General features: G+C 36.8%; 3 protein-coding genes across 3 annotated transcripts in view; all 3 read left to right on the top strand.

The window, feature by feature from the left end:
* The window catches only part of LOC123879272, a 30,672-nt gene extending 29,056 nt beyond the window's left edge, over positions 1 to 1,616 (top strand). Inside the window, exon 17 of the mRNA XM_045926928.1 lies at positions 355 to 1,616. Within this exon, the coding sequence (XP_045782884.1) occupies positions 355 to 464 (110 nt within the window). The 3' untranslated portion in view covers positions 465 to 1,616. The remainder of the gene's footprint in view (positions 1 to 354) is intronic.
* Positions 1,617 to 8,078: 6,462 nt separating this feature from the next.
* LOC123879258 (histone H1-like) lies at positions 8,079 to 9,072 on the top strand. The gene has a single exon (XM_045926904.1). The coding sequence runs from the start codon at positions 8,131 to 8,133 to the stop codon at positions 8,863 to 8,865; it is 735 nt and encodes a 244-aa protein (XP_045782860.1). The 5' UTR covers positions 8,079 to 8,130; the 3' UTR covers positions 8,866 to 9,072.
* A 6,099-nt stretch (positions 9,073 to 15,171) lies between these two features.
* LOC123879237 overlaps positions 15,172 to 21,430 on the top strand; it is a 33,159-nt gene continuing 26,900 nt past the window's right edge. The window contains exons 1-3 of the mRNA XM_045926860.1: positions 15,172 to 15,462; positions 20,120 to 20,154; positions 21,086 to 21,162. Coding sequence (XP_045782816.1) covers positions 15,460 to 15,462; positions 20,120 to 20,154; positions 21,086 to 21,162 — 115 coding nt within the window. The 5' untranslated portion in view covers positions 15,172 to 15,459. The remainder of the gene's footprint in view (positions 15,463 to 20,119; positions 20,155 to 21,085; positions 21,163 to 21,430) is intronic.

Below are 21,430 nucleotides of genomic sequence, written 5' to 3'. Positions count from 1 at the left end.
AAATCGGTTCAGCCGTTCCCAAGATTAGCCTTTTCAAACAGACAGACAGACAGACAGACAAAAATTTTAAAAACGTGTGATTCAGTTATAGTATCGTTCAAATAACCATATGACCTTAATATGCGGTAGTTATTTCGAAATTACAGACTCCAATTTTATTTATTAGTATAGATAACATTTAAATATACCAATCGACGGAAAAACAAGTTTTACTATAAAATTTCAGTGTTTATTAAGACGATCGCAGTCGGGTTTTAGTTTTCAACTTTATCATGAGTAAGTGAGACAGAGTATATAATTCTCTTCTATTGGGTTTCCTACCTTGGGTTTTAATTTTTTTTTCTTATATTTCAGGTAAAATCCCTCAATTCGTTCTAGACGCGGCTTTCGCGACGGTGATGCTCGACTACATTGTGCACGTGAGAAAATTCGCCGCCGACAGCAAAGCCAAGGGGTTATTCTAGTTTAGGTTCTATTAAGGCCGATTCACACCAATTGCGTACACGTGACACGTGCCTAGTGACATGCGTAAACGTCTAACACATCGGGTTACGCATACGTCAACGCTTTACCCAAGCGGTGGGCCATGTTTCATACAGTTCCATACATTACAACGCAATGGTACGCGCTACGTCTACGCTTACGCAGCCTGTGTGAACGAGCTAAACCCTCGTCTGATTGCTTGTATATCATCTGTTAACCAAATGAAAAGTATAAGTTGGTTGATAACTTTAATTCACAGATGTTATTGACAAAGTTCATTCAATTGGTTCGACTATCATTAAACGAGAAATAGTTCTAAAACAGCAATTATTCTAAAGAGACGTGGTCTGGTTTTAGTGTCATTATAATGTCAAAGGTACTACAGTGATATTGTAAGGCAATGATATTTTGACAATTTCACTGGTCGTTAGATTATGAGCCCGCCTCTGATTGGTCCGTTTCCGTTGTTAAAAACGATAGTTAAAAAGAGTTGACCAATCAGAACGCTTGACGTCTCCCACTGCCAACTTCAGTCTTAATATACCTAGATTTTTTATAATGTCACTATAATGACCCCGTGACATTACAATGTCACTAAAACCAGGCCGATAAATGGTAAGAAATGAAGCCAATTGACAATTTACCGTTTAATTATAATATCATTAGTGAGATTGTACGGCTTTGACAATATACCTGCGACATATATAAATTAACGCTGGTTTTTTTTTGTAAATTTTGGGCATTCTCCTATTGTTTTATTTTATTTAAATTAGTTGTGAATGGTTTTAAAAGACCAATTATTGTTTCCTTTGGCAATCAGATTTTATAATGTAATTAAAAATATGAGACAATGATAACACATGACATGTTAGGTTAAAATAGTCAAAAAAATATGCATAATACATATATTTTGAGAAAGTTGTATTTTCTCTGTGTCATTGTCATGTGAAAAGTACGGTTTCCCATGGATTTAACCTTAGATTAAGTAAGGGGCAAGTGACGGGTCTGTCCGCGAAATTCAAATTTTATTTGGTTTCTCGCAATTTGTAAACTAATACGACAAAGTAGGCTTATGGCATTCTAGTTGCGACAATGGCAGTATCATTTCCACGTGTTTATAGAAAAATCTTTACTTGAAAGGGTCCAGTTTAAGAAGTTAACTCTAGTATCGACTAATTTGTGAGTTACAGTCGATACTAGATCTAATTTCTTAAACTGGACCATTTTGGAGCCTGCTTTGTCGTATTAGTTTACAAATTGCGAAAAACCAAACAAAATTTGAATTTCGCAGGCAGACCCGTCGCATCCACCTTAAGGACTAAAATCTCTTTTTTTTTTCTTCTCTCGTCTGGCTTTACAAAGATTAGCCTATGTCAAGTTTGTAGTAATTTGTAACAAGTTAGAGAAACTATATATAAGTATGGACTTCGTCTGTGCCGGCGCTCGCCGACACACGCACGGCACCCCTTTAGAGCGCTTTCCAGTCAGTTTTAACAAAAAAACACTCCAAAAAGGCAGAGCACGCCCGCCAGCTAACACCAACACAGACAAAGTCCGAACTAAAACCATACCTTTGACATGACAGTTGACACATAAAGTTAAAATAGCGCTTGAAAACTCATTTTTTACCCATTATATACCATTAATAAATTAATATATCGCAATAAAAATTAAACAAATCATCCCGCCATCAAATGACATTTAAATTAGTTCAATAAAATATATGTAAGTAAGTAAATAAAACTTTATTTGTTATGTTAAGAAAAACTTCACAAAATAGTGTACCATAACCAAAATTTTTTATATTTTATTTTAGTTTTTATGTTACAAATATGTAAAATTTTCTCATATGGTACTATTATAAGTATAACAATTAAAACAATTATCCTTAATTTATTTATTAAATACGTTTAATGTAATAAGCTAAATATGTATATTTTTGTAAGCTTTACCATCGATTTAATCATGTACAAATTAAGGAATGACTTTATATATTGTTTTTTTTTTTTTCATATTAAAAACCTGTTTTTTACATTTATTTACACCATGGCAATATATTTTAGTTTATTTTTTGTTAAATCCTTTAATAACTTAAGAAGATTTTTTTTAATAATAACAAAAATACAAACCACAATTAGGTAGGTACAGTTCGCGACAGGTCGAGATGGCTATCGGGGTATGAGGCGGACGGACGCCCCGCAAACCCGAACGTCACTTTTTTTCATGTAACATCCGTTAGGTCAATTTTCTTCCTAAAATGTAGCCTATGTCACCCAGACCTTTACGACGAATCGATCGACACCTCATTCGTCAAAATCGGCCCTGTAGTTTAGGCGCTACGGTGGAACACAGAATCTGGATACAAACATACACACATACATACATAATATGAAATGAAATTTATTTATATACTGCTAAAATCGTAACCCTTCCTTTTGGATTTGCCGCAGTCGGGTAAAAAAAAAATACACGACAGGTCGAGATGGCAATCGGGTGGACATACCCCGATCGCCATTTCGATCTGTCGCGTACTATAGGTATTAAACAAGTGTAAATTAAAAATTTATAACACCCCCGACAATTGAAGGTTACAGTAAGAACTAGAAAAGAACTGATAACTTTCAAACGACTGAACCGATTTTCTTGGATGATAGCTAAGAACACTCGATCAAGCCACCTTTCAAACAAAAAAAACTAAACTAAAATCGGTTCATTCGGTTAGGCGCTACGATGCCACAGACATACACACGTCAAACTTATAACACCCCTCTTTTTGGGTCGGGGGTTAAAAAGTACATTTTTGCATGCATTTTGACCATTGTTAGTCATACTTTACAAATAATATAAGAATATGTGTATAAATAGTTATAGATAGATAGATTATGTAAATGCATTTTTATAACAAAAATATAATATAGTAATATTTCCAGATTTTGTTTTATTTAATCCTTTTTCGCTTAATTTAGGACCTTTTTATTTGACTAAGTAGGTGCTTATACCTATACCTAAAAACAGTACTGAAAATCCATACTTCAATCAATACTAATATTATAAATGCGAAAGTGTGTCTGTCTGTCTGTCTGCTACCTTTTCACGGCCCAACAGTGTAACCGATTCTAACGAAAGGTACAGGGTTCGCTTATATCCCGGGGACGGACATAGGCTACTTTTTATCCCGGAAAATCAAAGAGTTCCCGCGGGATTCCCAAAGACCCATCCACTTAACCGAATTGTATGTAATTTGGTACCGAAGTAGCTTGCGTCCCTGTAATTGACATAGGTAACTTTTTATCCCGGAAAATCAAACAGTTCCCACGGGATCTTTAAAAACCTAAATCCGCGCGGACGAAGTCGCGGGTATCCTCTAGTACTTATATAAAATCTTTCTTTATAGTCGTATTCCTTCATTGCTGAGGGTCGTGACGCCTTTTCATTAATCACAATATAATGGTAGTAATTCTCTTGGGGTAATAATGCGGTGGGTTCCCAGACCCTTACAAAATAACTCACTAAGAGAACGAAATTCTGATTCTTAGGTATTTACAGTTATTATCAGATGTTAGTGATAATAACCGGGACCGACGGCTTAACCTGCTCACCGAGGCACGGAGGAAACGAAAAAGCCAAATACGAACCTCCAAAGTCGGTCACCCATGCAGTTACCGACTGGGGTCAACGTTGCTTAACAATCGCAATCGATTGATATGCGTTGTCACAGCTAGGCCACACGGTACGTCCACGTGAAATATAAAATACTAGAGGATGCCCGCGACTTCATCCGCGTGGCTTAATGTTTTTAAAAATCCCGTGGGAACTGTTTGATATTCCGGGATAAAATGCCTATGTCAATTACAGGGACGCAAGCTACATCGGTACCAAATTTCATACAAATCGGTTAAGCGGATGGGTTTTTAGGAATCCCGTGGAGACTCTTTGATTTTCCGGGATAAAAAGTAGCCTATATCCGTCTCCGGCATATAAGCTAACCCTGTACCAAATTTCGTCAAAATCGGTTAAACTGTTGGGCCGTGAAAAGGTAGCATACAGACAGACAGACATACACAATTTCGTATTTATAATAGTACTAGATGATACCCGCGACTCCGTCCGCGTGGACTTGGGTTTTTAAAATTCTGTGGGAACTCTTTGCTTTTCCAGGATGAAAATTTGCCGAAGTCAATTTCCGGGGCGTAAGCTACCTCTGTGCCAAATTTCATATAAATCAGTTAAACGGATAGCTATACACTTAAGAATCCCGTAGGAACTCTTTAATTTTCCGGGATAAAAAGTAGCCTATTTCCGTCCCCGGGATGTAAGCTAACACTGTAACAAATTTCATCAAAATCGGTTCAGCGATTGAGCCGTGAAAACGTAGCAGACAGACAGACAGACACACAGAATGAACAGAACAGATGCGTTTCGCTTGTGCATGTGATCATCTCCGCGGCGAACTCGAAAAATGCTTGATAACTTCCAACTTAAATTGTTGCATAACTTTGTAAGTACCAATAAATCCCGTTCCGTTTTTTTATGTCAATACGCTAGTTCGTTAAGTACTTACACACCTACGTGTTAATCTCGGTTTTGTATTTAATTTAGTTAAAAATTAAAGGGCATCTATCCCTATCAAAAAGGATAGATGCCTCGATTTTTAGCGGGATAGACGCCCTTAGGGACGCCTTAGAGGCATCTATCCCCCATACCCTTTTACATATTCAGCGAGTTTTTAAATGTTTTATTTTCTTCTAGACCTACTCTGAATTTTGAAAATAATACAGCTCTCATAAAAATGGACCAAAACAACATGGGGATCAGTGAAATAACGTGAGAAACGTTGAAAGTTAAATGTTGAAATTTTATTTTTGTTGGAAAAGTTTTTTGTAGTTTTATTATGGGTGTGTGACTCATTTTGGAATTATATTCCAAACATTATTAAGAAAACATTTTAATATTATATATTTTACTTATTTTATACCATAAGGCATCTATCCCTCTTACCATTTTAATGGCGGGGCGTCTATCCCTTCAAAAGGCATCTATCCCCAAAAAAATGGGTCTGCAAAAACTCACTTTATGCAAAACCAGTAATTGTTAGGTCAACAAAAACTAGTCGTAGCGTTACCTGAAAGATTAAACTAGCTATACTAACAGGAATTATTCAAATTAAATTAATAGTTTTTAAATTAGAACAGTTTTTCAAAAAGTGGAGCATCTATCCCGCCTTTACCCTAGGCATCTTCTTTAGAAACGTGTCCCATCTTAGGCCACATATCATCACTTTCCATCAAGTGTGATTGTGGTCAAGCGCTTGTCTATAATCGATAAAAAAAAAGGGAAAAAGTGTTAAATGCCGACGGTCATTTGATCTTACGACGCAAATGAGCAAAATCTTAAACCACCAATCATAGCTCGGTAGAATATACCTACCTACCTAATGTGCAAAAGAGAACAAACAGAAATTATATCAACGGATTGTGAGTTTATTTTTTTAATTTTATTTATTACTAGATGATGCCCGCGACTCCGTCCGCGTGGATTTAGATTTTTAAAAATCCCGTGGGAACTCTTTGATTTTCCGGGAAAATAAGTTGCTTAGGTATAATATTTCAACGTCCGGTATGCAAGCTATAACCCCTGTACCAAACATATAAACAGATGAGCCCTTAAAAATCCCGTAGGAACTCTTTGATTTCGGGGCTAAAAAGTAGCCTATGATGTCTTTCTCCGGGATGTACGCTAACTTTGTACCAAATTTCATCGAAATCGGTTAAACTTATGGGCCGTGAAAAGCTAGCAAACAGACACACTTTCGCATTTATAATATTAGTATGGATACTAGAGGATTTTCCGGGATAAAAAGTTGCCTATAATAATAGGGCAATGTCCAGTATTCAGCTAACCTTTGTACCTTTCATATAAATCGGTTATAATTATCGGTATAATCGGTTGATTTTCGGGTTAAAAAGTAGTCTAAGTAGGTACTATGTCCTCCCTGATGTAAGCTAACTTTGTACCTTTCATCACTTATGGGCCGTGAAAAGCTAGCAGACAGAGACAGACATACACACTTTCGCATTTATAATATGAAATATGGGTAGGCAAGCGCTTGACCACAATCACACCTGATAGAAAGTGATGATGTGGTCTAAGATAGGACGTGATTACCTAGAAGATGCCTATTCACTTTTGTTTTAAAGATACCCGGATTGTAATTGGTAGGAAACACAGATCGCGGAAGAGTATTCCAAACCTTAGCCATGCGTATGAGGAATGATGACGCAAAACGTTTCGTGCGTGTAGATGGAATGTCGACGACATAAGGATGGAAGCCCGCCCGAGTTCTTGCGGTTTGGTGGTAAAATGGTGTCAAGTAGGTATGTTATATACCTAAAGACTTACCTAATTCTATTATTTACTTTTAATAATAATAATAATAATAATAATAAATAGGTTTTATTGCTTTCTTATTGCTAGTGACTAGTGACATAAACATGTGTTAACTAAACTAAATCTATAAAAATAAAAACTAACAATTAGCAATAGGCCGCAAACTCAGCATGGCCGAGCATTGATGGCAATGCTCAGCGCTGGTTTTCAGTTTGCTCCAAAAAAAAAATATTGATTAATAAAATAAAAACGCACCGCGCCCGTTGCGTTCCCTGCTTATTGATCAATATTAAAATGAATAGTGAGAATACAGTACAACCCAAAAAAAAAGAACCTAAAAAAACCGTACAGTACCTAGTAAAGAAAAATGAAAAGGAGAAATTTTGCGTCATCATTCCTCATACGCATGGCTAAGGTTTGGAATAAGTACCTATATTACTCTTCTGCGATCTGTGTTTCCCACCAATTACAATCCGGGTATCTTTAAAACAAGAGTGAATAGGCACCTTCTAGGTAAACGCGTCCCATCTTAGACCACATCATCACTTTCCATCAGGTGTGATTGCGGTCAAGCGCTTGCCTATACCAACTTACTTAATGAATAAAACTTATGACTTACCTACCTATATCAAACTACATACCTATAGGTTTAATGCCTGCGACTTCATCCACGTATTTATATATTTTTAAAAATCCCATGGGAACTCTTTGATTTTCCTGGATAAAAAGTAGCAGTCACTCTCCAGGTAAAATGTAAGCCTCAATAGCTCAACGGTTATATAGGAGTAGAATTCCGAAAGGTCGGCGGTTCGAACCCCAGCCGTTGCACTATTATTGTCGTACCCACTTAGATATTAGTTTCTAGAATATGTCTGCAAAATTTCATGGACTTTGGTTGCTTAATATTCAAATGAAATTGGAACTACGATTGTATGAAACGAGTGACGGAGAGAGCCCTCTTAAGTTTATTGTAACATTTTCAGTGAAAAAAATCACAAAAAAATTACATTTTATAATTTTCGTTTTTGTATGGAATTCCCGTCTCTTACTGATTTGGTTCATCAACTGAATGAAACGGAACCATTCTGAGTATTTATACCGAGAATACATCTATCTCTTTTCCTCACACAATAATTACTTATTTACTAAGTATACTATAAAAAGTAAAAGCCGCAAATTCTTTAGGGTATTGCATGAGCCCACATAACCGTAAAGAACCCACGAAATCGGCTTGGCCGTGTGCCCAAAGATAACGAAAAAATGTCTTCCGAAGAGTCAGATGTAGAAAGCCTAGAACCGCATACGGTTTTACTGAAAAAACCGCCAAGTATCCCGAAAATTCCATCAAAAGTCGCCATAGAACAACAGCACGCCAAGAAGTTAAGCACCAAAGAAATGATCAACCAAGCCTTGTCGGAATCCAAAAGCCGTAAAGGCATATCATTACACGCTATCAAGAAATACATGCAAGTTAATTTCGCTGTTGACGTCGAAAAAATTAACTATTTAATCAAGAAAAACATTAAAGAAAGCGTTGAATCAGGGACGATTATACAAACAAAAGGAATAGGAGCGTCTGGATCGTTTAGATTGGCTCCAAGTAGTAAACAACCGAAAAAACCATTAGAAAAACCGAAAAAACCAGAAGCAGCGACCGAAAAACCCAAAAAATCAACCTTGAAACATCCAGAAGATAGTAAGCCTATGAAGAAAGTTGCAAAAAGTGCAACACTCAGTAAAACTGTGAAAGAAGACTCGAAAGGATCGAAAACAAAACCGTCAACCATCAAGGACAATAAAAAACCCTCGAAAACAAAACCCTCAACCATCAAGGATAATCAAAAACCCTCGAAAACAAAACCATCAACCCTCAACGACAGTCAAAAATCCGGGCCCTCGGGCATGCAGACACCAAGAAAAAAGCCAACTATGATGAAGAGAAAAAGCATCGGTTCTATAATAAGAAAGCCAAAAATGAAGCCAGCAAACCCCTAGTAAACTAAAATAAGTGTAAAAGTGAATATTAGTGTAAAAAGTAAAAACGAAAAGTGTAAAAGTGAAAGTGAAAGCTAATTTTAATGTAAAAATGATACCTAAATGTGACAATGTAACTTTTGTATAATTTAATTTTAATTGATGTTTAATTATTGTTGATTTTATTGAATTACTTTTAAAGTTGTGACATTAAAAATATTTAACGAATCAATTTGTTTTATTAGGACTCCATACCCGAAGGACTCCACTGTCCGTCCGTCCATCCATCTGTCTGTCTGTCTGTCTGTCTGTTCGTCTGTCTGTCTGTCTGTCTGTCTGTCTGTCTGTCTGTCTGTCTGTCTGTTATCTGCCTAGTTTCGCTCCTTAAGAAAAGATTTCATGCCGCACCTACCTACCTACTTCCAATTTTCTTATTGACAAAGAGTCAAAAAATTCATGCGTGTTTTCAGAATCAAATGGCTGCCAAAACTAGGGGTGGCGTCTCTTTTATGTAATTTCTATTACATGCAAAAACGAGGCGGCAACAGTAGAAAAGGGATAGAAAACAAGAATAACAATAAAATTTGCGGGTAGCTCTGAAAATGTTCACAGAAAATTTGGTTGTGTGGTTGAGTAGAATGAGTACATTTAAATCGATTGTACAAGTTAAGCAACGTTGATCAAAGTCGGTAATGGATGGGTGGCCGATGTCTCTGATCTCTGAATTTGGCCTTTTTCTCTTTTCTTATTTCCGAAGAAAATGCTAAGCTGTCGGTTCAAATATCTAGCTAATATACGTAAAAAGTGAAACTGAACCAACTACCTGACTAGATAACAACCTACTTATTATGTAGGGAGTAGGGTAGCTTACATCCCGGAGAAGGACATGGGTTACTTTTTCACCCCGAAATCAAAGAGTTCCTACGGGATTCTTAAAGGCTCATCCGTTTAACCGATTTACTTTGGTAATTCTGCTATTTTTCACGGCATAACAGTTTAACCGATTCTGACGAAAGGTACAGAGTTAGCTTACTAATATCCCGAGGACGGATATGGGCTACTTTTTATCCCGGAAAATGAAACAGTTCCAACGGGATCTTTGAAACCTAAATCCACGCGGACGAAGTCGCGGGCATCCTCTAGTTAGATATAATAAAAATATCCTCAACTCATAAGAACTTACTTTATTCGATCGCTCTACAATCACACTAATATTATAAAAACGAAAGTTTGTAAGTCTGTGTGTGTGTATGTTTGTTACTCCTTCACGCAAAAACTACTAAACGGATTTGGCTGAAATTCGGAACGGAGATAGATAATATCCTGGATTAGCACATAGGCTACTTTTTATCCCGGAAAACCAAAGAGTTCCCACGGGATTTTGATAACCTACTTAAATCCACGCGGCCGAAGTCGCGGGCGTCAGCTAGTGCATGATAAACTTTAACTTTAATTCTAAACTACTAACTTCTTGAAAACATATTCATAAATGCCAATCTTTTCTGCTTCGAATCAATATCAACCGCTTTTCTTGCCGCCATTTTCCCATCTCCCTCCAATTGTCTTTTCTTTTTTTAATTCAACTCTAGGCAAAGGTAAATTCGCTAACAGATATAATATGTAATCGAATTATTTAGGACCTCTTTCCAGCCCATCTTTCCCACAAACAAAGACATGAGCTCACAATAAAACTTAAAGCTAACCTTATCTAATTACTGTAGGTACAAATCATGCCCGCGTGGAATGGTGCCAAGAATACTGGCTGCATTTCCACGCTGGACAGCCAGGCTGATCCGTTTCATAATAATATGTACATAATATATTATATTGAGCTCACATACCTATAATAGGTATGTCACATCGCTGTTCACCACACAATTTTCCCGAGCCTTAACAGGGCTCTCTCCGTCACTCGTTTCATACAATCGTAGTTCCAATTTCATTTGAATATTAAGCAACCAAAGTCCATGAAATTTTGCAGACATATTCTAGAAACTAATATCTGTGTCTGTGGCGTTTTAGATTTTTCTAAAAATATGTAGTTTCAAAATTACAGGGGCTCAAAGATTTGTATGAAAATTTTTAAGACCGCGTAACTTTGAAACCGAATATTTTAACAGAAATCTGGAAAACCACAGACATACATAATAGTTTCTAGAATATATCTGCAAAATTTCATGGACTTTGGTTGCTTAATATTCAAATGAAATTGGAACTACGATTGTATGAAACGAGTGACGGAGAGAGCCCTCTTAAAATAAGTTTTTAAATGCCATCTATTTATTATTAAGTAAACTACCACGATAAAAACGGATTGTACATTGATCCATTTTGTATCAAGCTACATGGGTTGCGTCAAGAAACGTAGATGGCACTATGAATATTATTTTCAAAATTATTCCATAATACTTATTTAATTTTTTTTAAATAATTTAAGTAATTTTTCTTTAATTTGATTTTTAAGTTTTCTTTTTTGTTTTTTTTAACAAGACAAAGAACATAATATTTTGACTACACTTATAGTTATACCGAACGGCACAGTTCAAACAAAAGTTGAATAAATACAAGTGTAAATTAAAAATTTATAACACCCCCGACAAGTGAAGGTTACAGTAAATAGAAAAGAGCTGAAAGTTAAGCTAAGAACACTCTCGATCAAGCCACCTTTCAAACAAAAAAAACTAAATTAAAATCGGTTTACTAATTAGTTTAGGAGCTACGATCCCACAGACAGACTTATTACCTACCTACCTACCTAAGTATAAGTAATTGATTTCATTTGGGTAAGTATTTTTATTTACGGCCTCAAGGATAAAAATAGACATACAGACAGACAAGACAGTTACGATATTTAGGTAAACATTTAACAAAATAATGAAAAACTTATTAATTAGGTACCTATTTTATTTATTAAAAACTATTCAGAGTGAACGAAAATAGTGATGTGCCGACATAATTATTACTTATCGATATTTTTTTGTTTATTTTAACATAGTAAGCGCTTAGGTTATTACTTAGATACCGTGGGTTTCCATTTAAATGATATCTTTATTTAACTAATATACCTAATATAATTAAATATACAGGCCGCGCTTGTTAAAATCAAAACAGAAATCCATTTTTTCAAATTTATAGGTTGACAGATTAAAAAAGGCTATTCCTCTGTTAGCTATTAGAAGAAACTGTTGCTTTTTAAACAAACACATTAGCTGAGTACCTAAGTAGGTAAGAATAGAATAGAATAGATTTTTATTCAAGTAAACTTTTACAAATGCTTTTGAATCGTCAAAATAATTTACCTACCACTGATTCGGAATGCCGTCCTACCGAGAAGAACCAGCAAGAAGCTCGGCGGTTACTAAGAAGGTAGATACCTAAGTACCTATTTACCTACCCAATCTGTATGTGTTTGTGCGTTTTTTGTTTTATGCAGTTGCCGATTCACTTCCTACGTAGGTACGTATCACTTCTGGACATATTGTTAGATATTTTTACGGCTATAGATAACAAGGGACGCTGCAATAGTTTTATTTTTTAATACCTAGGTATATGTATTATTGTTATTAGTAGGTTTTAAGGAGGTGCTACAGTTCTTCGTAGTTTTTAATTTTATGGCCTACTAGCTGATGCCCGCGACTTCGTTCGCGTGGATGTAGGTTTTTTAAAAATCCCGCGGGAACTCTTTGATTTTCCGGGATAAAAAGTAGCCTATGTGCTAATCCAGGGTATAATCTATCTCCATTCTAAATTTCAGCCCAATCCGTCTAATAGTTTTTGTGTGAAGGAGTAACAAACATACACACACACATACCTACCTACACACAAACTTTCGCCTTTATAATATTAGTGTGATAGTGTGATAAAACATAAAAACGCACACACATTACTTAATCTGTGGCTCAATTAGGTAGATAAGTACTTACAATAAATAACAGTTAAAGTGTGGCGATCGCAATCACCTCTGATTGGCCGACACTCGCTCACTATTGGCTGCAATGTATTGTTGCAACAAAAATATAAAATCAGCCAACCACAACAATTGCGATTATAATGATGATTCATGCAGGTTTTCCAAAACCGACCTCTGTCCTGAAAGTCTGATGCTGTGACGTTCAAAACACACTATGAAAGGTCAACAACGCGGAGGTAGATAGTACCTATTGTACTTAGGGACCTACTTACTAATACTGGGGAGGTATTGCAAAATTTCGTTGCCATTTACATTAATAGATTCTTTGCTGGAGGTATCTTGCAAGGAATAGCCACCTAACATGATCCAACATTATCAATAAGTAATTTTAGCCAATCACAACAATTGCAGTTACCGCAATGTACGATTATGAGTGTTGAAATGTTCTACCAGGGAAGATATTATCAAATTTTCGTCGCTATTTTAATTGACAGATTTTTGCTGGAAATAAGATAAGATAAGGTGGTGAAGGTCTTTTGCAAAGATATGTAACCACAGAATATGGTCTTGTGCCCGCGTCTTGCTTGAGCAGGCTGTTTGTCTAGCGACGAGTCTCCCAAAACTGGGATTCCTGGTGTGGAATTACCATTCCAGCCCCTTGGGCCACCAGCACGTATCGGCACTTTGAACTAAGTGCCACACTTGACACTTCTGCTTCGGGACTCATTGTGCAATGCCTGTTACTCTGGTTCTACTAAAGATCTCCTCATTTGATCACGTATTAATTTTATTTATTTTTTATTTATATCACTGTCTTTCTAACCATGTTCTTAATACAAAACGGCAAGTTTTCAAGATTTCTATTTACACACTATACTCACTATGTACATTAACTATTTATTTTATTTTAACTCTATTGAATTCCTGCGCGTCACTCCTCTTGGTCCCGGCAGAATACCAGCGCTCAGGTTTTATTTTAAAACCTGCAGCATTAATGCTGAGCCGGGGCCTTTTCATCTTGTGCCAGGGTGGGTGCAGGAAGTTTTTTGATTATTATTAAGTAATTATTAAAAACTACTAACGTACTAACAAGATGAATAAATGAATTTTCTTTCTTTCTTCTTTCTTTCTTTCTATTAAGATCCCCGAACGTGGCTCTCTCTCGCTCTATCACAAAACAGTTTTTTGAAGTTTGGAGTTTCTGAAGTCAGAAACTGCTTGCGCAAGTCAAACTTATCCAGCCAATCACACAATTAAAGATGATTTTCTGCCAAGGGTCACTGGTAGAGATCTCTTATACTTAGAGATAAGTGCTTCCCTGCCCACTTTTTCCTTCTTTTGCTTTTATTGTAACATACAAATAAAAATAAATAAGTAAATGAATAATTTTCTCGCTATCCTACCTACCAGATTTCACCCTTATTTCACCATACAAAGGCGTCAAAATAGCAATTTCAATTCACTCGACGTCATCTTTTTCAAAACCTGTTATGTAAATTCTTCACAATGTAAGTATTTTTTATATCAAATTTTCTCCAATTGGCATCGCTTCTGTTATTGGAGTTGGTTATAAGAGATCGGTTATAAAATCTGCCGACGGTACATTTGCACAAATCATTAAATTGTTCTTAATAAATCATTATACGGCTGCAGAAGAACTGTAAGTATCTAACAGCTAAAATACAGGTCAAAGTGACTCTAATTTTACTTTAGGCCTGTTTTTGGTTTTATCACTCTTTATTGTAACTTTGCATTTGACTACGAACTCAAAAATATATTTTTATTGACGACCGCAGTCCTACAGAACGCGCTAAGTTAGACCTAAATAAACAAATCTTGATATTTATCGACAAAAATACAAGAAATCCCTATGAAGTCTATCTAATATCGATAAATACTGTAGTAAAAAGTCATGAGTCTAAATATTAACTGACTTATTTGTTATTATCCGAAGACAAAAGTAAGGTCATTATTATATTATGTGAGCATTGCCCATTGCAATAAAGAGGTAAATGAACCTACATTTTTCTTTACGATGAAATAAAATGAAGCCACAAACGCTTGACTTGCAGATAAGCCAAAATTCGATGAATTAATTATATAAACATCAGCCATTCTGAACGAGTGACGACATCAAGTGATGTATAGACAATGGTAGTTTGCACTTTAAGTACATCGACTTAAAATACATAATTCACTATAATAAGTGAACAAAGCCAGTTTATTACTCAACCATTCTGTTTGACGAGGAAAAAAGTAAATGCGCCTCTCGTTTTTATATATATCCAATTGTTTATAAGTATGAAAGAGATGGGTATAGCGCCGTCGCGTTTTATTTCAGTTGGTTGGAAGGAAACGGGGTCATGGCACGTGTTTGAATTTCGAAACACGTCCCGTCCAATGCGATGCGTCTGTATTCACAACACTATCATTGGTTAAGCGGAACCGGTACCACGTTGTCCGGGTATCGTAAAATCGATACAGGAATTTATGGTTTTGTTCGCGAGGGAACGATACTATCGGTCGTGGTGTATTGTTAGCTGTTTCGTGGTAGGGAGGAGGTCGACCGTGGAATGGGTGTACGGTGTTATCGAAGCAGCCATTTCGTCGCGAAAGATGTCCGATGCGACCGTATTTAGGGCGTTTTGATTCGATTTAATACAGTTTTTTAAGTGTTTCGACCAGTTCGCGACCGGAAATCAACAATGGTGAGTTTGTTTTGTTATTTTCTATGTCAACATGTTGTTGTTGGTGACTGATAACGTGCGTTTGACGTGATTTAGCGATTGGCTCCCTGTGTTCTATATCGATGTATGTCACTGCACTAAATTTAGTTCACGAGTTTCGATTGTGACGTCACGGGACTGCATTTCGAATACAGATCTTTGAAAAAGTTTTTTTTTTGTTTATTGGTGCATTTTTTGGATCTGTGTTTTATTGTATTGATTTATTTTTATTTTCTTTTATTAAAAAATTTGTAAAAACTTGTCTATTAAAAAAAATATCGATTGTAAAGTTTTTAGGTTATTGTTTTGTTTATCGAAATTGACATTGATTCCAATGTGACAGCTCAGCTATAGGGTCTAAAATCCATTATTTCTTGCGTATTATTTTAATTGGAGTAGTCTGTCCCTTTCTAACGCTTCGAGAGTATAGTATTTCTGTCTCCACCACTGATACTACTTATTTATAGAGTTTGCTTGGGATTTGTTGCGCCCCTGGGGCGCTCTATATTTGGCATAGTGTTGTAATTTGTTTTGTTTGTATCATCGATAGTTGTCGATATTTGACTTTTTCTTTGTTATTTATTATCGTAGATGATTAAATTTGTTAAATTGACAAAAATTCCTAATGGAACACTTTTAAAATTTTTGCTATTACATAAATTAATTACTTATTTATTTATATAAATATTGTTAGATTTTTAATTTAGTAATAAAATTAAATATAGTTATTTATTACATGAACAAATTCTTGTAAATGTTTCATCAAAGAGGCATGAATTTTTTTTATTCAATTAAATTTCTTAATCATCTTATTTTCCAAGGATCGATAAACTGTAGAACAAACCATTACTCTAACTATCTCTACTTGCCTGTGAGAGTTGTATCAAAATCGGTTCAGCCGTTCAAAACATTAAACCCAGACAAACATACAGACATAGATGTCCGAATGAGCATAAGGCAGAGTTAAGAAAAAAGTCTTACAGTAAATCATAAACTGAATAATAATCTATACTAATATTATAAAGAGGAAACCTTTGTATTTTTGTATTTTTGTATTTTTGTATGTTTGTATGTTTGTATTGAATAGGCTCAAAAACTACTGGACCGATTTCAAAATTTCTTTTACCATTACTTAGAGGGATTCTTCCGAATCCGTATAGGCTATATTTTATCCCGGAAAATAGATAGGATTTTTCGTGGTAGTGAAAATTGTGGAGTAAGGCGTCGAAAAAACTGCCGTACGTTAACGATTCTCGCGAACGCTGCCTAAATGGTTAGAGATGTATGGTTGACTTCTATAGAAAAGTTGTAGAACTCAATAATGCCTACAAAAAAGTCCGCGATAGTATGAACCAAACATTTATATTTTAGCCATTATAACCACTTTTCCATAGAACACCCGTGCGAAGCCGGGGCGAGTCGCTAGTTAAATATAAACCAAGTCATTCTTGACTGAACGAAGTTATAAGGGTTCTTTAATTTACAACAGAACCCTAAAATTGGGCGTTTGAGGTTTTATAACATGTAAATAACCGTAAGAGCGAAATAAAAAGGTTATTTTTCAAAACATAATATACAGACATTTACACATTAATAGCTAATCCGTTGTTCAATTGTGACGTGATTGAAGGACAAACAAACAAACACGATTCCGCATTTATAAATTCCGCATTTTTCCGCATACGCAAGTATGTGTAGATAGTGATTTATTCCTAAGACCTCATTAATCTTTAGATAACATTTTTTACCCCAGTGACTTCTTAAAAACAATACAATTTTAATTTCATAATTAAAACACCATCATAAACAAATTCCATTGTTATTATTCATCCATATCAATTTAAATCTCTTTTACGCCAAGCTTACGAATGTAATAAAATAAAATATCGATAAATCAAAAACAAATTAAGACATTATCACATCACTAACAAAAAATAAAATGTCTGCCGTCTACCGCAGGGGACTCCATCCATAATCACAAAGTCTAACAGCCTAATATCAACCTTATCGCAATAATTATAAAGTTCAAATTCAAGTAACACGTAACATTTTCATTATCATACACGAAGATAAAGAAATACATACCTAATTGCATGGACATAGAGTGCATTTCAGCATATAATGTCTTCAATACTTATTGAATGCTACACAAAAAATATAAAGAGATATTTGGATGCCGATTTCTAATTTATAGGGCGGAGGAAAGGGATGTCTTGTTAGAAAGAGATAGCGACATGAAAGGGATTTTTTCTTTTTTTTTTCTTTTGTCGAAATAGAAAAGGTTAATAGTGATGTTAGTTCTGCGAATTTTTTGCCGTTTGTTAGGATTTTTTCTAGATAATTAATTTGTTTTGTTGCAAATTAGGCACACCATTCGGTTTTTGGCCAGCCTTGAAGTTTTCTTTGTTTAGTCTAAAATAACTTGGTTTGTCTTGTGTTGCATTTGCGATAGACAACGAAATTCGATGCCACTTGATGGTAAGTGATACCTATCTATACTGATGTTGATTGACTCAAGCTATTTATCTTTTGTAGATATTATTATCGCGATTTGAAAACATTGGAAAATCACTTTTTTAACATTTTAGAATTTTAGTTGGATATGGATGCTACCTACCTACTTAGTACTTACCTACCTAATTAATGAGATAGTGCTCTGAATATAATAGAATAGAATATATTTCTATTCAAATAAACTTTTACAAGTGCTTTTGAATCGTCAGAATTACCACTGGCTCGGAATGCAGTTCCTACCGAGAAGAACCAGCAAGAAACTCGGCGGTTGCTCTATTCAAGCAATTCGGCATTCCGAACCAGTGGTAAATTATTTGACGATTCAAAAGCACTTGTAAAAGTTTATTTGAATAAAAATCTATTCTATTCTATTCTATTCTATTCAAGAAGAAGAATAGATTTTGATCATGTTTTTTATAAGCTAGGTAGGTTAGACTGAGTTAGCCTAGGTTTTCGGACTTCGAATGGCCTCCAGTTTGGGGAGTTTGGGTTTCAATCCACTATTTAACTTTTCTTTTAAGTATAAACTCTCAGATTTCCTCACAATCAATCGTTTTTCTTCACCGTTAAAGCAACTGAAAAGTTAGAGGTGCGTGCCCGAGGTTGAACCCTGGACCTCGAACTTTGGAGCTCCCACTTATACCTAAAACCACTAGCTGCGCCCGCGACCATAGTTATGCACCGCAACACCGTCCGCGTGACTGTAGATTCTGCGAAATCCCATGGGAACTCTTTCATTTTCCGGAATAAAAAGTAGCCTATGTGTTAATCCAGGGTATAATCTATCTCCATTCCAAATTTCATCCAAATCCGTTCAGTAGTTTTTGCGTGAAAGAGTAACAAACATACACACCCACATACGAGCAAACTTTCGCCTTTATAATATTAGTGTGATAGCGCTCACTACGGGGCCATTCTCGAGGCGGGAGAGTATGACATCGCCCTATAGGTGGACTTTCGAGACGCAGGTGACGCAGCACACCACAGAGCAAACTTGGCAGGGCAGACCAGGCATGCAACGAGCGTAGATGCTCAATTGCACGTGCATGCGTCGCGCAGAAATCCGTGCCGGCACTGCAACGCCACTGCACAGACACATGCCTGCGTCGCATGTGCCTGCGCCGTAGCGTACGCAGCCCTCAGTACGTTCATGCATCACAAAATCTTCTCTGCTCTGTACTGCTTGGAACAACGTGGCGTGCGTCTCAGCCAGCGGATCCAGCCCTCAAAAAAAAAACCGGCCAAGTGCGAGTCAGACTCGCGCACTGAGAGTTCCGTACTCGGGTATTTTTCCAACATTTTGCACGATAAATCAAAAACTATTATACATAAAAATAAATCAAAATCTGTTTTAGAATGTACAGGTAAAGCCCTTTCATATGATACCCCACTTGGTAAAGTTATCTATGTACTTAAATTTTTTTTTAATGATGTAACCACAAATTCGGGGATTTCAGATTTATTCCTGTACCTACTTACTTGTGCTATAAGACCTACCGGCTACCTACCTGTCAAACATGATTCTATGTCAACGGGAAGTAACCTATAGGTTTCTTGACAGACACAACGGACAGACAGACAACAAAGTGATCCTATAAGGGTTCCGTTTTTCCTTTTGAGGTACGGAACCCTAAAAAAGTTTTGGTCACAGCCACCCGAAAATCGGCCAAGTGCTAGTCGTACTATGAACTCGCTCATGATTGATAGAGTGCATTCATACAAAGGAGATAGTTAGGAATAAGTATGACGCTTTGATCAAGATTTTGTAGGTACAGTGTATACTTAGTTCCATACACCACCGAACACCGAACACGATAGATCGTGAAGGTGTGACGACACAAGTCTATTACGGTTGTGGGCATGCCCATCGTGCCCACAACGGTTGGTCTCACCATAGGTAGGTAAGCTTAACAGTTAGACACTGCACTCGAATGACGCCAATATTGGAGGTGCCCCGCACGATGTTCTCTCCAGCCGCGACGCGCATACGTCACTGCCGCGCGGCGCGGCTGGAGAGAATATCGTGCGGGGCGCTGACGCGACGCGCAGTTCAGCTGCAGTTCAGTTCGAGTGCGTGGGCACCTTTACGGTTCATCCTTTTAATTAATAATTTCTTATTTTACAGATGCAGCAACAGGTGTATCAGCAGGAGCAACAAGGGTACGTTTATTTAAGATTTTCAAATTTGCCTCGCCGGGAATCGAACCCGGGTTCTCCCTCGTAAAACCGCAATAAATAACTGGCATATCATAACTGAGCAATGACTATTTGACAAAAAATTGCGGAAAACTTCTGAAAAATCAAAATCCGGTTTTTTCTTTCCTAAATACGCAAAGCGTAGGTTATAAATTTCTCCTGCATAAGGCTAAACGTTCACCGGACGTTGCGTTTTAAGCGAAGCGTTGACATTGCGTAGCTCTGAAGCGTTAGTTGCGAAGCGCTAACAGTGTAATTGCGAAGCATTGAAGTTGCGTAGTTGCGAATGTTAGCAGTGTAGCTTTGGTAGTGTAGTTGCGAAGCGTTGGCAGTGCAGTTGCGAAGCGTTAGCAGTGTAGTTGCGAAGCGTTAGTAGTGTAGTTGCGAAGCGTTGGCAGTGTAGTTGCGAAGCGTTGGCAGTGTAGTTGCAAAGCATTGGCAGTGTAGCTGCGAAGCGATAGCAGTGTAGCTGCGAAGCGATAGCAGTGTAGCTGCGAAGCGTTGGTAATGTAGCTGCGAAGCGTTGGCAGTGTAGCTGCGAAGCGTTGGTAATGTAGCTGCGAAGCATTGGCAGTGTAGTTGCGAAGCGTTGAAGTTGCGTAGTTGCGAAGCGCTGGCAGTGTAGTTGCGAAGCGTTGGCAGTGTAGTTGCGAAGCGTTGGCAGTGTAGTTGCGAAGCGTTGCCAATGTAGTTACGAAGCATTGAAGTTGCGTAGTTACGAAGCGTTGGCAATGTGAATAGTTGGGAAACGTTGTAAACCTCGTCGCGATCGAAACTGGGCAGCACTGGCAAGTGGCAACACTATGACAATGTGTACGTGTGCACTCACACAAACATAAACAGTCTTCGTGAAATAGAACATCTGTAACTAATTTTTTTTTTATCTTTTCCACAGAGCTCAAGATCAGGGCCAGCAAATGGTGCTATGTCCTGTAAGGCTGGTGTACGAGACACAGATGCTGGTGCAACCAGGTGAGAGCACTAGTCAGTTAACATCTGTACTATGAAAGGATAGGTAAACTCTATTCCCTCACTCTCATAATCCAACGGCAATCCGACACGACCGGAGAAAGATCAAGTGCTGAATCGATAGCTTTCCATACCGAGGCAGATAATTAGTAACACTAGTCTAGAGGTAGATCTTATTATACAGGTGTATAGGAAGACTCACAAACTGACCTACTTAGGAATCAAATACTCAAAATCATAAGTTCCATAGCACGAACTGCTTCAGTAAACA

This window comes from Maniola jurtina, chromosome 27 (assembly GCF_905333055.1).
Source record: "Maniola jurtina chromosome 27, ilManJurt1.1, whole genome shotgun sequence".
Lineage (NCBI taxonomy): Eukaryota > Metazoa > Arthropoda > Insecta > Lepidoptera > Nymphalidae > Maniola > Maniola jurtina.
The sequence above is the reverse complement of the archived record's forward strand: the minus strand, read 5'-3'. Positions and strand labels throughout refer to the sequence as shown.

Excerpts from the sequence above, each read along its gene's own strand:
- LOC123879258 (XM_045926904.1), top strand. The coding sequence starts at position 8,131 with ATGTCTTCCGAAGAGTCAGATGTAGAAAGCCTAGAACCGCATACGGTT.